The 16,290-nt window shown below is 40.8% G+C and overlaps 2 protein-coding genes across 2 annotated transcripts; one reads left to right on the top strand and one right to left on the bottom strand.

The window, feature by feature from the left end:
* Positions 1–85: 85 nt before the first annotated feature.
* ubl4a (ubiquitin like 4A) lies at positions 86–3,416 on the bottom strand. The gene is made up of 4 exons (XM_085787172.1): positions 3,223–3,416; positions 2,047–2,152; positions 1,718–1,923; positions 86–726 (listed from the first exon to the last, which is right to left on the bottom strand). Exons 1-4 carry the CDS (start codon positions 3,268–3,270, stop codon positions 619–621), a joined length of 468 nt encoding a protein of 155 aa, XP_085643298.1. The 5' UTR covers positions 3,271–3,416; the 3' UTR covers positions 86–618.
* Positions 3,417–7,790: 4,374 nt separating this feature from the next.
* On the top strand, positions 7,791–15,959 carry prkg1l (protein kinase cGMP-dependent 1, like). Its single transcript, XM_085787171.1, has 20 exons — positions 7,791–7,968; positions 9,024–9,216; positions 9,329–9,452; positions 9,662–9,828; positions 10,376–10,489; positions 12,046–12,151; positions 12,415–12,478; positions 12,732–12,809; positions 13,009–13,100; positions 13,223–13,288; positions 13,420–13,497; positions 13,595–13,691; positions 13,786–13,925; positions 14,024–14,113; positions 14,328–14,469; positions 14,572–14,735; positions 14,836–14,958; positions 15,228–15,290; positions 15,384–15,450; positions 15,568–15,959. Exons 2-20 carry the CDS (start codon positions 9,027–9,029, stop codon positions 15,649–15,651), a joined length of 2,049 nt encoding a protein of 682 aa, XP_085643297.1. The 5' UTR covers positions 7,791–7,968; positions 9,024–9,026; the 3' UTR covers positions 15,652–15,959.
* Positions 15,960–16,290: the final 331 nt, after the last annotated feature.

Below are 16,290 nucleotides of genomic sequence, written 5' to 3'. Positions count from 1 at the left end.
AAGAAACTCCCTGTCAACAATCAATAACTTCTTTCAAACTGATTAAAAATATCATATATCATACAGCACAAGAAGAAACAAAGCCTTTTTGTCTGTGTTTTTAATGTTTGAATATATAAACATATTTACAAATCATACAATGACCATCAGTTATTTATGGGATAAAACATGTATTACCTTCACACAGATGATTAACAGAAAGCACCCAGTCATCATCATCATCATCATCATCCAACAGACATTACTAATAAATACCCTCCAGTAGAAGTTAGTGTCTCCTGGGAGTTGTAGCAGCCAGAGATCATGTGAAACAAACAGCATAAATGGATTCCTTTGTATACAAATATGTGATCAGGTCTTGTGTTATGACTGCAACATCGATCACAAGGACAAACTCAAAGTGTCAGTTTTCTTATCCAAGTCCTTTGGTCATGGATAAGAAAGCCCTGTTGATGAGACAGTCGGTGTTATCCGTGTTCACTCAGCCACTGATTACCGATAGGCACACACTGTATTCTCCGACCCTCACCCTCTAAACACTGTATGCATCTAGAACACTGAGCACCTCTTGAGAGACAATCACAAAAAGCAACTCCACGCCTCCTGCTTGGCTTTTTCTTAGTCCATGTATGAGGTGTCCATGCCCTCGCCGTCTGGGTGAAGGAGTCTTCCCGCTAAGCGCTCAATGTCATCTAGGCTAAGCTGTCGAAGTGAACGCTCATAGTCCTTGAAGAAAAACAAAGTAAAAAAATATTAAGAATTGGGTTAGAAACACATTCCACTGTCTAGTCGAAAGTAAATGCAGACCTGAAGCTCAATCAGGCAATTTTACACAATGGCAGCTACAAAGGCCGACACAAGATAAGTATTTAAATAATTTGAAGATCTAAGCAACTTTGTAGGGAAAAGTAAGAGCTGTTGCGTTACATTTCAATACATCATGTACAACTGTCAATGTAAGATTATATCCTTGTAACTTCTCAGCGTCTGTAGAAAGTATTAGCACAAGAGAAAATTTCATGTTGGCTAGCAGCTTCGTTCTTTTCTAACCTTCAGTGGTTTCTACAATATCATGATGTTCTTGCTCTGGTCTAGTCTAATCTAGTCCAGTCAGTGATGCATCTGCAACTGAAATATGTGATTAAAAAAAAAAAGAGACTGTCACATGCTGGTTCCAATTGTTATGATCTGATAAGGCTCACCTGAACACACTCTTGAACAAATGACCACTACACATTGGACTGTCTGACAGTTTTAAAGTTTTGGGTTTCCACTAAATTTGAACATATTAGGACTGCACATCTTGTTCATGTTTAGATGAGAAATGAAATGAAGCAAGCTATCGTTGTTAGTCTCTTGTGATGTATAACGTCTGAAAATGAGGATACAGTCTTGAAATTAAGGCGGTACATCATAAAAGCAAAACAAGAGGGAAAAAAGATCAGATCTACATTGAAAAACACTACAAATATTAATATTTTCAAATTTCCAATAAATATCAAATTACCATCTTGCCCTCACATTCATTAAACATGCGTAGAGAGATCTGAGCTCTTTAAAGCTACATTTGATGTATTTGTCATTAATAATTTTAGATTCCAGCTTCCACTAGTTGTTGCTGTTCAGTGAGTGTATATATCCGCATCTCAAATTGGACACGCATAAGTTTAACTTTGATCATATAAAGTGATGGAGCAAACATGGTGCATCAAAATACCTTAATAAGCTGTTCATGGACTTTTGCTGCATCTGCTGGACTAAAGTGTCTGGCAAGTATAGTGGAAACAGTCTGCCACACTCCTCCTTGTGTGCTGCTGCTGCTGCCAGCTGTTCCTGAAGCTCCAGTCCTCTCCCCCAGTGGACGGATTACCAGATTCAATTTAGCCTCTGGCCCGATGGAGTAATCACTCAGTCTGTGTTCATCTAAGATATGCAAAATAAAATACCATCATCAAACATTGTAACAGTAGATTAATGTGGAAAATAGATGGGTTGGCAACAGTTATACACAGATGTTATGAAACATTTGATGATAGGCAAATCTACCTGCGAGGGCTTTCCCTTTATAGAGCAACCGCTGCTGGTTTGCTGGTATGTTGAGACGTTCAGACACAAGTTCCTTCACTGTGGAGACTTTTTCATCTTCAGTCACCTGGAAGACCATCAACATGATGATGTAGCAACAGGACATGATCAGAATACAACTGGCGGTCTCTCACTAAGTTTAGCTCGCAGCATGTAGCCAGTCTGAAGTTTTTAATTTGCATTACATTTGCATAAATCCAACGATGAATGGGAAACTCTCTCTCTTTCTTACTAGTACTCTCTCACACTCAAACACACACACCAAATCAACCTCTACCTTGACAAACGATCTATACATTCAACACACATACAACTAACAGTTGGCACCCTGCAGATGCAGTGGTAGTATTAGTGCGATAAACTCTACAGAAATACCCCAACACATGTGGGCAGGATCTCAGTCATTGACACATCCTAAAATAAGCTTTTAGAGGAACTTGTCATCTACTGAAATATAAAGGTGACTGCCTGTCACTGTCACTGCATGTGCTCGACATCAGCACCGGTCTTTGTTAAGAGCACGGGCAGTAGGAGCGTTTCTACGTATAGCCGACCTGTTATGGCCCCAACTGGTGCCCCTCACAGTAACGTTATCACATCAAAACGCGAGGCACAAACAGGGGCTACGGCTACTAGTCAAACGTTACTGTGAGGAAACGATGCTACAGACTGTTGAAAGCAGGACAATTCATGGTGGTAATATGTAAGATAATAAATTATACTGATGTGCCGGTCTAGTCAAACACCTTTGTCTAAACCCGGTGCTTTCCAGACTCATCTACTTCCACTCCCCCTACAAGTACTACCAAATAAGGACCTACAGAGCCCCAGTCAGCCTGTGTGAAAGTGATCATAGATGAAAAGAGGGAGCCACCACAAAAAGACTGCATTGTTACAGGTATCAGCGAGACAGTCACATCAATTCATACCAAGACGATGATGTGCTCAATTTCACGTACACTGAGAGGAGTTAACAAGATACCCAAGCACACATACATTCAACAGAACAATATTAATATTGACCGTACAGGTAACTCAGCATGTGACAGGACCAGTTCCCAAATAAAGGCTAGCGCTGCAGCTAGCGTAAGGGGGCTAACAGTTAGCAGTTAGCTGGCTCCGTGGTTCTTCACTCACCTGTACGCTGCACTCTTTACCCTGAAGAGGTTTCACGGTGAGGATCATTTTCGACGAGGGCCTCGAACAAAACAGGAAAAAAAAAACACACCGATACGTTTAGGATTTAACCTCAAACTCCAGCCAGGCGACGTAACTTTGCTAGCTCCAGATAGCCACAGGGGTTCTTCTCTTGTCAACGGCCCATCTTCTTCACCTGCAGCTCCGGGGCCGGGGCGGCCTGCCGCGGCGCTCAGAGGGAGCTACCGCCACCTGGTGCTCGGCGGCCGGTACAGCTACTGAGGACCGCCGTCGCTGTGGAGAAGAAATCTACCTACGGTAAATAAAAGGCTAACGACTTTCATTCACTGTTATGTATGTATGTATGTAAGAAAGTCTCCCAGAGGTGCGCAGATCCGATGTCAGGATTGCCACCATAAATCACAACTTTGTAGAGGCCCATATCATTCAAAAAATCCTACTGCACAGGGAATCACTTACCAATTTCTTGTTTATTTGTCCTAGACCTAGACAGCCAACAGCCCGTATCACACTTAATTGTTATATTAGTAGACTTTAATCATAATTTTAAGGGTCTTGGTCGCGCCTCCCTTTTCTCCCAGTGTATGGGACTACTTTATGCATGATTAATTGATATTATATAGGCCTATCAGAAATATCAAAATACGAAGCCCTAAGATTGAGGGAGTCGTTTTTTAAAGCGAGAAGAAACTATTGTAATAGGAGACCAGAGATGGAATGTGGAGTCATGTGTTGCCATACCGGTGTAGCCTATAATAATTATCGTAGGCTATGATAATTTGTTTATTTATCGTACTTGTACGATAATTTGGCCCTCTGTACGATATACAATCAATAATTCCAAAAAGGGCCAAATGTACGATAATTTGACCATTTTGTGAATGTGTGGTTGTCATCAGCCTGCCACAACTATCTGAGTTTTTTGTGAACCCTGAAGGCATCTGTTCCCATACAAGTTTCCAGCCAATCCATGCCTTTCTAGCTGGAATAAGAGAACTTCCATTGGGTCCCGTTGTAAGCCGTATGCGCCCCATATGGATATTGCAAAAGTGCCCAGAAAACCCATTCAATATGTGTGTTGCCCACTTGCTTGTAAATTGATGAAAACTGCCGTGTTTTTGTTTTTAGGTGTCTTGTCATATTAGGATATACTTATATTTCAAAATGGAGATTGTAACACAACTGTTTTTTTGTGTGATTTTTTAAAATATAATATTTATCTGTAAGGGGTCCACAATGATTCCATTAACGTGATCTAGAATTTCCTTAAAGCTGTACAGAAAAGAAAATTGAATTTGAGCCCACTGTGGGTCTTAACATTAGTGTGATAACTCATCTATCAGACGATGGAGCCCAAACTTGGTGCAAAATTCTATTTTTGATTAAATCCGGGATGAAAGTGGGTTTTTTTTCCGCATTGGATAATGCAGGCGCACGGATTATACGTCAGCCTGCTCACAATTCATCAGCCACTGATATTGGATCTGTCATTAGTCAATCAAACATCTGAGACATGCACACACACACACACACCGAGCTCGGTCTCGCCCATAGACTGTAAAAAGAGGTCTCGCCCCAAGCTTTGAATATCCCACCCGTTTGATAACGACCAATCAAATTCGTTTTCCTTACTCGGGTAAACTCGTGACAAATCGGCGCGACAAACAGGACAAATGGCCATTTCTGTACACCTTTAAATGATTCAAAATATCTCACTTAATCGTTATTTTTCTCTTTTTATTTCTCGACAAGTGAGAGGACCACAAATTCATTCTCACTGCGTGACGACAAATTGTCTCCCTGTAAAAACGGACGACGCAACTGAGGGGTGGGGCCGCTGATGTGGTGCTGTAAATCTATTCCGTACTGACGGCACAAAGCCGTGAGTACCAACGATTATGTGCACCTATATAATCACCTATATGTGCACCCATATAATCACATACATGTTCACCTATATGTGCACCTATATGTGCACATATATGTTCACCTATATGGTCACCTATGTGCACCTATATAAGCACCTATATGTGCACATATATGTTCACCTATATGGTCACCTATATGTGCACCTATATAATCACCTATATGTGCACATATATGTTCACCTATATGTTCACCTATATAATCACCTATATGTTCACCTATATGATCACCTATATGTACAACTATATAATCACCTATATGTGCACCTATATAATCACCTATATGTTCACCGATATGTGCACTTATATGGTCACCTATATGTGCAACTATATAATCACCTATATGTGCAACTATATGTTCACCTATATGTTCACCGATATGTTCACCTATATGTTCACCTATATAATCACCTATGTGCACATATATGTTCACCTATATGGTCACCTTTATGTGCAACTATATAATCACCTATATGTTCACCGATATGTGCACCTATATGGTTACCTATATGTCCCCAAGCGGTTGTCAACCTCTTGGCGAAGCGGTTAGCATTGTCGCCTGCCGTGCAGGAGTCGGGTTCGAACCCCAGCTAGGGCAAGCTGTGAGAAACCCAGCTCAGAGAGCCAGATACGATCGTCGGCTACAGTGGTGCCAAAGACGGTTTATCTTTGGTGGTGCCGTGAACCGGGTGACCTGGGTGGCGGGGGTGAGTGTAACGGAGGTGCACCCATAAAGGATGTGCTAACCAACTTGCCAAGCGGTTGTGAACCTCTTGGCGAAGCGGTTAGCATCGTCACCTGCCGTGCAAGAGACCAGAGTTCAAACCAGTCTATGGTTCTATGGTTTACAGTCTATGGTTCGAACCCCACCTAGGGCAGGCCGTGAGAAACACAACACAGAGGGCCATATGCGATCATCGGCTACATTGGCATTTCAATTTACAGTTTCAACCACCCTTCGATGTTGATTAATGACATATTTTCAACATTAAATTTTTAGAACGTTGATCAACCATTGATTTGTCAACCTTAACCAACAATCAACCTTTCTGCAACCTTTCTGACCATAATTCAATGTTGATCTAACATCTTTTGTTATCTGGGATCTATGGTACATGGCTCTTATCCTTATGACACACCACTGAACTAACATAGTGTACAGTATAAACAGTATAAACTTTGTGTTTTTGCATGTAGTCACCATGGATCTATAATAAGAATATAATACATCCATGGTAGTCACTCACCTCAGACCGCCTAAACATCTTGGAAAGACATTACTATCCGATCACAGAGCGCCTGCTCTCCCCGCCACAGAAACACTTTTTTCCTTGTTGTGATGATTTCTTTACAAAAATAAACAGTTCGAGAAGTGCAGTGGTAATGTCCAAAATATCTCCGACCGTTTATTTAAATAAATTAAACAAACAGTCGAGAAGTGCAGTGGTAATGTCCAAAATATTTCCGACCGTTTATTTTTGTAAAGAAATCATCACAACAAGGAAAAAGTGTTTGTTTCTGTGGCAGGGAGAGCAGGCGCTCTGCGATCGGATGTCTTTCCAGGATGTTTCAGAGTTCGGCTGTCTGAGGTGAGTGATTACATGCAAAAACACAAAGTTTATACTGTTTATACTCTACACTACTGTATATGAGTTAAGTATTCGAGCCATGTACCATAGATATTTGATTGTTTTTTGAGTGTTTGTTGTGGTTGAAAAAATTGTCCCCATACGTTAGCGTTGTCGTTATCCCTAGCGCCGTCTAGCCATGGTGTAACTGGTTTGCCTGCATCAATTTAGTTGAGTTTAGTTTAATAGGTTTATTTGTATCAGGGACAATGTACAAAATAACATTAGTCTCGAAATGAGAAGAGATGCCTTGTACCGGATTTAGCTTACTAGCCATTCCATCCGTAGTCCCATGGCAGGTGAATTTGCTCCCCCCAACACTGGGTGACAACGATTTAGGGGTAAAAAATGACCGGAATACTCCTTTAATGCTGACATGGTAATACTGTATTTGAAAAGATATAATAACTAGCCTAATAGCCTAGATTTGTAATGTCATCAGGTCATTGATTTTATAGCCTATTTTGTTTTTCATTTGGTGCCACATAGCTAGTCTTAATGTCTGTCTTTGTAACTGAGTGTTTATTTTATGATGAACAAAGACAGACACTAATTTTATATAACTATTTTCTTCCACATCAGCCACTGTGACTGTAGTTTGCAAATACAACTAGAATCAGCTATGTAGACTAACATCTATTTTCAAAATGATTTAATGTTAAAACACAATAATTGTTGTCCAGGCGGAATATATTATTTTGCACTAGTTGCTTCATTTGATAGGCTACATATAATCGTGGCAGTCGTCTATTGATCATTCTATGTAGGCTACAGCTGTTAACCAGCACAGACCCCACACAGTCAGACTTTCATCTCTTTCACGTTCCAGACACTCGGGGGCAAAATGATTAATGTTCACCACCGCTCAGTTTGCCAGAGACCCACCTATTTCCCCAGGGCTCGAGAATACTCTACATACCCTGTGACCCAGTTGGGATCCAGTCCATGCATTTCCTCATTACACCCTCCCTGATGGTCTCCACTGCCTCGGTCATGTGATTGCCTGCTGTCTACGCCCAGCCCTGGTCAGCCCCGAGCGTTAGAGGCGCATCTTTCACTGGGGAGGGAGGTGAGAGCTGCACCTGTCGAATGGGCTGTTTGCTGTCAAGCAGGAGCAAACCTAATCAGGACAAGTGAGGAGGACCTCCACAGCGCTCCACAGCCTGCATGTGGTGAGTGATCTCTGTGTGTGATGTGATGTAAAGTACAGTGCAGCTTTGTATTTTGCAGGACTTATTCACTGTTTGTAAATACAGATGCATGATATTACACGCTGTTGCCAGTTTTTACCAATTCATTCATGCACCACAAAGGCTATTTACCAGCGCGCGTGGCTGTGGGCGCGTCTGTGACCCTGAAATAAAAACATCTGTAGCCTATTTCATTTCTGTTGGAACTGTGTGTGATTCAATGCAGAGTTGGTAGTGACCTTTTTTGATCTGATTTTTATCTCTTGTGTGACCATAATAGTACCTCTACTTTCTTGTCCTTTATTTTCTTGTAAATGTGCCAAGTGCCCTTGAATTCTATTTTTTTCTTTTTATTAAGATGTGAGAGATGAAGACGAAGGGACAAATACAAAGACCCCATAAATACTCTTACTATAATGCAATCACAAAATACATGTAACCTCTGCTTACCTTGTAAATCAAACCAACACCTGCAAGGACTGCAAGCTCAAAGTGCAAAGGAAGGTTACATTTTATTTAATTGCATAGGAAATTGTCTGGATGAGAGCTGAGCAACCTCCCCGATATCTATCTATCTATCTATCTATCTATCTATCTATCTATCTATCTATCTATCTATCTATCTATCTATCTATCTATCTATCTATCTATCTATCTATCTATCTATCTATCTAAAGCTGTTTTGGGGGGTGTATGCAGAAGCATATCTCTTTTGTGTCTGATTGAATATGAATCCAAATAGAATTCAGTAGACCTTATATTTTTTATTCCTCAGTTTCATTATTAATATTTTCAGTATCAATATAGCAATTCATGACAGGAAAACATACACATTCATTACGGTGGAACTGTCAATCCTTGATTGCTGCAAAAGGAGACTCAGGCAAATTTGTAGTTCTCTCACTATATACAGTGTTGTTTGTCACGTGCATGTTTATGTTTTGAATATAGAAATGCTGATGGGCCACTAGTAAACACCCATGTGTTTATGTGTTTACAATGATGAGTTTTGCTGTTTTGACAAATGGCATTTGCAGGCAATGGGTACACTTAGGGACCTCCAATTTGCCCTGCAACTAAAGATTGAAGAGCTTCGCCAGAGGGACACACTAATAGATGAGTTAGAGCTGGAGTTGGATACAAAAGATGAACTAATTCGGAGACTGCAGGAAGAACTGGATCGCTACAGAGCCACGGTCTCTCTCCCAGGAACCTCTGCAGTCAGTGCAGGTAGAGAACCGTCATGTTTTAGAGTTCAGAACACAAACCTTAAACCTAAAAAAAAAAAAAAAAATCTAAAATTTCAGCTGTTTATGTGTGTTTATTTTTTTATTTCCTGTAGCTTGCTCAGCTCAGTTTGAAGACAAACAGAGAGGCAAAAGGAGGACAGTCATTTCTGAGCCCTTCTGTCTGGACCCAGTGACTCTCGCCATGGTTTCACAAAAAAGCTGTGACAAAAGCCGCGAGTAAGAGCACACAGTGTACCCTCAGCTCCCACCTGCTCTAACTGACAAAATGAGTCTCTCAAATGTTCAAGCTTCCTCAAACAGCTTTCTGAATGATGCAGAATCAATTAATATTTCCAATTACAAGCACCATTTACAAGCACTTCAGTCCATGCCTTTGACAACCTACCTTTAAATGTTACATCAACTTTCCTGTCTAATGCCCTTAGGTCTCAGACGTTGATCCAGGCAGCGTTTTTGACAAACGAATTGTTGAAGAACCACGATGAAGGAGAAATCAGAGCCATCATAGCCTGCATGTATCCCTCCACCATCAACCAAGGCTGCTATGTCATTCAGGAGGGGACCAGCGGGACTCAGGCTTATGTTTTAGAGGGTAAATCATTTTCTTCTTACATCTGCTAACATTAATCATACTTGAGAGGATATTTATTAGCACTTCCTTGAGATGGCAGGTGCTTAAGGACGGTCAGATGAAATGATAGATTTTATCACATCTTGGCCTATCAGTTTTCCTACTCTTGCCTCACAATTTGATTAGATAATCTGATGCTGCTTTCCAGCACATTGATGAGACAATTGCATGGTAGAGCAAGAAAAGAGGAGGCACTTTGGGGAATAACAAGTGACCTACATTGATGTTTTGTGTTTAAATGTCAACTTAAGCCTGAGGAAACACAGAAAAAAAGGCCTCTGCTTTTCTTTGGTTGCAGAGTTCATCAGTTCATCCTCGATTGTCCTCAGGAATTTTGGTTGCATTTGTAATGTGACAGCTAACAGAGGGCACCTGCCTCCTGTTTGGATGAATGTGGCTGATTCTTTCCTCTTTCCTTCTTTGTTTTCTGACACAAGGACACATGCACCAAACACTTCTGTGTATTGCACATGCTAAATTTCCTCATTGACTGTGTGCTGATTAACAGAGGGGAGGCTGGAGGTGACAAAAGATGGACGAAAGCTGCTTACACTGGAGCCAGAGGACATGTTTGGAGAGCTGGCTCTCCTCTATAACTGCAGGCACACCTACTCTGTCTCAGGTATCAAAGCACTGTGCCCAGTTCTCACTTTTATGTTTGCATATAACTGTCACACCAAAACACTGATGGAGTTTTACTGTGATTCCTTTTGATTTTGGTGGGCATATAAAAAAATATCTTGTTTTAGAGACTGTCACAAGCGGGCGGATTTCTGGCAGTGGTCTTAGACAGAAGACATCTGTTGAATTTAAAATCAAAGACCTTTTGAAATCTTAGACAACACACACCAAAGCTTCAAACGGTTTTCTCGGAGATGTGGGGAATTTAAAACATTTTTCTTTCTCACTGCCACATCCTCATCCCTGAAATCCAGCATGCATGAACTGGATTTTCCACAAATATTTACAAATAATGTTTTCAGAAATTATTTGCATTCACCTCACTCTTCTCATGGCTGGTTCATAACCTGTCAAATATTCATTTATGGTGCTAGAGATTGTGATATTCCTCAGAAAATAGAATGCCTGCCATCATTTCCTTCCAGCATCTGATCACAGAGTCCTGTGGGAAAACTTTCACAGCCATCGCCACATGAATCTGACCTGGTTTCACAAATGAATACTCTGTGGAAACAGCCAGAATCAGTTTAAATTGAAAAATCTGTCTATTTGCTGTGTTTGTTCTCGAAGCATCTCATTCTGTTTATGCTGCTTTTTTAATCTTGCAAACAGACAGCCTTTCCAATGCGCTGTTTTACACTATATGTCTCACACAACTCATGTCGGCAGTCTGTTGTCTTTTGTTCCATCTCCATTTCTGTCAGCTTCTGTCAGCCCTTTCCTTTGGCTCTGCTCAGGACCCACTGTGTTTATCTCCCTCCTGACCTGAAATTACTTTTTTTCCATTGTTGCCATCTGAGACCATCAATAAGGCTTTTCCTCATCGTGTGGTCTCTCTCACTGTGACAGTGATAAAGGTGCAGGTGAAAACAAGGTGTCATCATCAGTTCATGGAAGTTCATGGTGGCAAAGGATATGCCGCACTGAAGATGTCAGAGAGTCCTCCTCTGAGACTAGAATCTAATTTTTTAAAATAGTCTGTACAGGATTCAGAAGCACATAAAAAAGGCATGATGATGAATGGAGTGTCATGTGGTGTTCAAGTGGAAACTGATGGGGTATATCCAAATGGGGAACTGATGTATAAAGGCTGCACCACATTATCAGATGGTGGATCTAATTAGACTGTCTAGAGGACATTTACTTCCGTTTGCAGGAAGCTTCAGTGAACCAATCAATATGGGTCATTATTAATTTATAATAACTTTTTTTAAGCTCTATTATTGAGAAAAATGCTAATTACAGCTAAGAAACCAGATTACATTAAAATTCTCTTATAGAGAGCACAAGTGTTCACACTTGCTTTCATGTTACCTGGTAAGCATTTCAGTTCTGACTGCAGCTGATGAAACTGCATTGTTCATCCACATCCATCACACTACACACATCACTTAGAGCTGTTTTGGTACCTGCCTCTTGATTATGCCTCCACCTGAGCTCCAGTGTCACCGACACAACCTTTGACACTCTCTCTCTCTGTGTCTTTTTGATCTGCAGCACAAACAGACAGCAAGCTGTGGGTTATTGACAGCAGGAGCTACCAGACCGTACTTATGCAGAGTGGTCTCAACAGCCTTTCTCATTCAATGGAGCTTCTTAGCAGGTGAACAGCAGACCGGTACACTCGATTTGACATGGAACAGGCCCAGAAAGCTGCTCTGTATTCTAATGTCGTCAACAGGGTCATGCTGTTTGCAAGTCACCGTGATGCTGCTTGTAGGCAGCATTAGCCTTTAAGATCTTGTGTCATGTCAACATGCACTGTCATATTTTGATCTAATGTAAAAATTAAGTAAGCCCCTTAGAAAACCTGTCTTTGTAGATGATATCATAACCTTTCTCTCCTTTGCACCTGTGTGTCTGTAGTGTTCCCTTTCTGCAGTCATTGCCAGAGGATGCCATCATGAAAATGTCTGATCTCATGGAGGAGGTACAGATTAAGTTCTTAAAATCTGAGGCACAGTTTTGTGTAAACATCACTCATCCTTCAAACAGAAACCAGCCAGAGTAGATTATGTTTGCACACAGATGGAATGCGTGTAAACATGGTTGTTTACTGGCGGTCCCTCTGCATTTTCTATTTTCATCTTTATGTCTGTAAGAGAGCTAGTTTCTTTTTTTCTTTCTCTCTTTTCATCCTCTTCCTTTGTTTGCTCCTCTTTGTGTCCCTTTGTTTTCTGTAGACACGCTACAGGGAAGGAGATTACATCATTCGACAAGGGGCCACAGGAGACACCTTTTATATCATTAGCAAAGGCCAGGTGAAGTCTTGTGCTCCTTGTTTGCTGCATAGATGAAACGAGGCTTTCAAAGTAAAAGATTACGAGTGTGGAGGACAAAATGTCAGCACAGCCTTAGAAATTGCTTTATGATGACGATAATTGACATTGGCGGTTTCCTACATTGCTCTCCACTGTAAAGCTGCCTCTTTTTCATTACTCCTCTTATGGATTTTTCCAGGTGAAAGTGACAGAAAAGAAGCCAGGGCATGAGGAGATAGTCCTCTCTAAGCTCACCGAGAGACACTGGTTTGGAGAAAAAGCTCTGTGGGGGTAAGAGGAAGACACTAATACACATTCACAAGATGTTACAAAGAAGACAATGCAGAGTTTGCAGTGGCCTTTATGAAAGATGACAGTCTTTCCTCATGACTTTTTCTTGACTCTTTCTGTAGAGAGGATGTTCGGACAGTAAATGTGGTTGCTGCCGGTGCAGTGGCATGCTTGGTAATAGACAGACAGTAAGTGGATATTCTGTGTTGATAAGATCAGTGGCATAGAGAATGTGGCTGTTTCAGTTGCTGTAATAATTTGCTGGTAAGATGTTGTGCTTATTCAGAGATATAGAGAATCTCATGCTTCTGTGTTTCAGGACCTTCAAAGACATCATTGATGGGTTTGTGTTTGACTGCAGTCATGAGGTGCAGCAAAGCCATGAATCCAAAGTCGAGTGAGGCCCATCAAGATACAAAGTTTTACAAGAATCGTTTGTATTTGCACTTGTAGAAAACACAAGATATAATCTCACTTGTTTTTCTTGTGAGTAGGTCAGACAAGGATTGTGCTGTCCTCTCATCTTCCACCTTAAGTGATTTCCACATTATTTGCTCTCTGGCAGTTGGGGAGTTTGGTCACGTAGATCTGGTAAGGGTTGATATTACCCTGTGATTCCTGTGCTGTGGCCTACTTGAGATTCCATGTTTCTGTAATGTAATGTATTGATTTTCACCTCTGTCAGGTACAACTGAAGAGCAACATCAAATGTCTTTATGCCATGAGGGTCCTCGAGAAGAAGCTGATCCTCAATAACGGTCAACGAGAGCATGTCGTAAGAGAAGGGCGCATCCTAATGGAGGCTTGCTGTCCATTCATAGTCAGGTGTCCGTTCCTCAACAGTTATCTGATTAGGATTTGTTTGATTTCATTATATGTGATTGATCTTTTCCATGTTTCTGACTTTTTTCCCTTCATCACAGGCTACATAAAACCTTCAGAGACCCTGAGTGCCTGTACATTTTGACAGAGGCTTGTCTTGGTGGTGATTTATGCAGCCTGCTTAAAGATAAGTAAGGGTTTTTTGACGAAAGGATATTAAGATTCATGATTTGTCATTATGCTGATTAAATATTTATAATCATACCACTGTGGTTTGAGCCGAGCTTTCATCACAGTTCAGTTTTAAGACTGACCGTTGTCTGATGTTTCACATCTGATGTTTTTCATTATACATTAGTTTTGTTTGCAGGGATGTTTAATTCAGCACTTCTCATACTGTTTCAGAGGTTATTTGGATGAATGCAGCAGCAGGTTCTACATAGCTTGTGTTGTTGAGGCACTGACCTTTCTTCACTGCAGAGGAGTCATCTATAGAGACATCAAACCCGAGAATGTCGTTCTGGATGAGAATGGTTATGCCAAACTGGTATTGGACATTGGTCACAAACTGGTCATTTTCAGTATGCTCTTGATTTATTTATTTTTTACTAAAAGTAACTGTAAATGTAATGTTTCCTGATTTTTGTAGATTGGCTCCAGATGTCTTAAGAAAGTTGAGGTGGGTAAGAAAACCTGGACTTTCTGTGGTACACCTGGCTACATGGCACCTGAGATCATCTTGAACAAAGGCCACAGCATATCTACAGACTTCTGGTCGTTGGGCATCTTCGTGTATGAACTACTCAGTGGAGGGTAACTGTTACAGTCCCGTTCAGCCCAGAAGATCTTTGGAGGCTCAAATATTGACTTTTAGATTCAAGTGATGATGATAGGTAATGTTTTTCCTCTGCAGACTCCCATTTACTGGCTCTGACCCGCTGAAGATTCTAACTGCAACCATTCGTGGCATCGATCAGATTGAGTTCCCGAAAAACATCAGCAAAAGTGCCTCCAGTCTCATAAAGAAACTGTGCAGGTATTGTAAATATGACTCACTAGACTTTGTGAATTATTATGTGCAAGTTAATGGCATTTTCTAGTTCTTTTGTAGCACTTCTTGGGAGATAAAAACCATTCTCCATCCACGCACCTTTGTGTGATACATTACCTCTTTTCCTCCAACACACGATTGATACTGCAGGTGTTTTGGACTCTGACCTGTGCTCTGATGCCGCCTTTTGAATTACAGAATCCTATTATTGATTCATAGTTTATTTGTGTGTTCTTTCGCTCTCCCTCACCAAGGAGCAATCCCTCGGAGAGACTGGGCACTCTGAGAAATGGGGCCAAGGACATTCAGAAGCATAAGTAAGGGGACAGATTTATCACAGTGGAAAAAACACTCAACCCTGTGTGCTGCAAAACACAGTTTTACAGGTTGTGATGCTCTGTTTTCATCAGATGGTTTGAAGGATTCAACTGGGATGGGCTCTGTAAGCGAACATTAAACCCACCTGTTATTCCCAAAGTAAGACACTTTGAGTTCTGCATAGCATTAATATTAATACAAGGCTCATTTTTGTTTTGTGAGGACTCAATGTGAAGATATTTTACTTACTTACTTTTACATTACACTGTCTTTCAGGTGAAGCATTCATTGGACGGCGGCACATGTGGTCATTATACTGAGGACTCAGTGGAGCTGTGCACAAACTGGGATGATTTCTGATGCAATCAGCTGCGAGCTTGTGGGGGGAAAAGCCTGTCAGACAATACTTTATCACTTTCAGGTTTAGCCCTCATAAATAATTCACTGCTCTCAGTCTCACTGCCATCAAGAATCAATTATATTTTCACACAAGAACTATTTTCCACTGTATCAGTAACTGCACATATTGTTTGATAAATGAACCACGCTGCCTACTGTGTTGAGCTGACTGACTGTTTTTTATGTAGAACCTCTATAGATTTATAATCATAGGAGTTCAGTAATGTCACTGCAGGTGAATGTAAGTCAATAAACACTTTAAAAGCTGCATCAGACTGTTGTCCCCCTCGAACTGCAGCCTACAGCTGTGACTTTCACTCCTCTGGGACTGTGCTATTAATCTGGCATTACTTTATACTCTCTTCCAAATGCATGCATGTAATTAAGAAGTGACGTCAGAGTCATGCAGAACAGCATCAAGCCACAGAGAGGGACAAAAACAAATACAGGATGTTTGGTGACACTACCTTCAAAATAAAGTAATAAAAAAAGAGTTCAATTATTTTTAAAATGTTGAAATGTTCACCTGTTGAGAAGAACAGAGCAGAATGACTCGTCCTAATATACTGGCATTAAAAATAATGATGAAAAGATGTGTTG

Source organism: Trachurus japonicus, chromosome 9, assembly GCF_045865225.1.
Source record: "Trachurus japonicus isolate A0001 chromosome 9, Traja_1.0".
NCBI classification, from domain to species: Eukaryota; Metazoa; Chordata; class Actinopteri; order Carangiformes; family Carangidae; genus Trachurus; species Trachurus japonicus.
The sequence above is the reverse complement of the archived record's forward strand: the minus strand, read 5'-3'. Positions and strand labels throughout refer to the sequence as shown.

Excerpts from the sequence above, each read along its gene's own strand:
- ubl4a (XM_085787172.1), bottom strand. The coding sequence starts at position 3,270 with ATGATCCTCACCGTGAAACCTCTTCAGGGTAAAGAGTGCAGCGTACAG. Across the intron at positions 2,153-3,222 it reads GTAAAGAGTGCAGCGTACAG|GTGACTGAAGATGAAAAAGT; the intron begins GTGAGTGAAGAA and ends ATGGTCTTCCAG. Across the intron at positions 1,924-2,046 it reads TAAAGGGAAAGCCCTCGCAG|ATGAACACAGACTGAGTGAT; the intron begins GTAGATTTGCCT and ends TGCATATCTTAG.
- prkg1l (XM_085787171.1), top strand. The coding sequence starts at position 9,027 with ATGGGTACACTTAGGGACCTCCAATTTGCCCTGCAACTAAAGATTGAA. Across the intron at positions 9,217-9,328 it reads AACCTCTGCAGTCAGTGCAG|CTTGCTCAGCTCAGTTTGAA; the intron begins GTAGAGAACCGT and ends TATTTCCTGTAG. Across the intron at positions 12,479-12,731 it reads TGTCTGATCTCATGGAGGAG|ACACGCTACAGGGAAGGAGA; the intron begins GTACAGATTAAG and ends TGTTTTCTGTAG.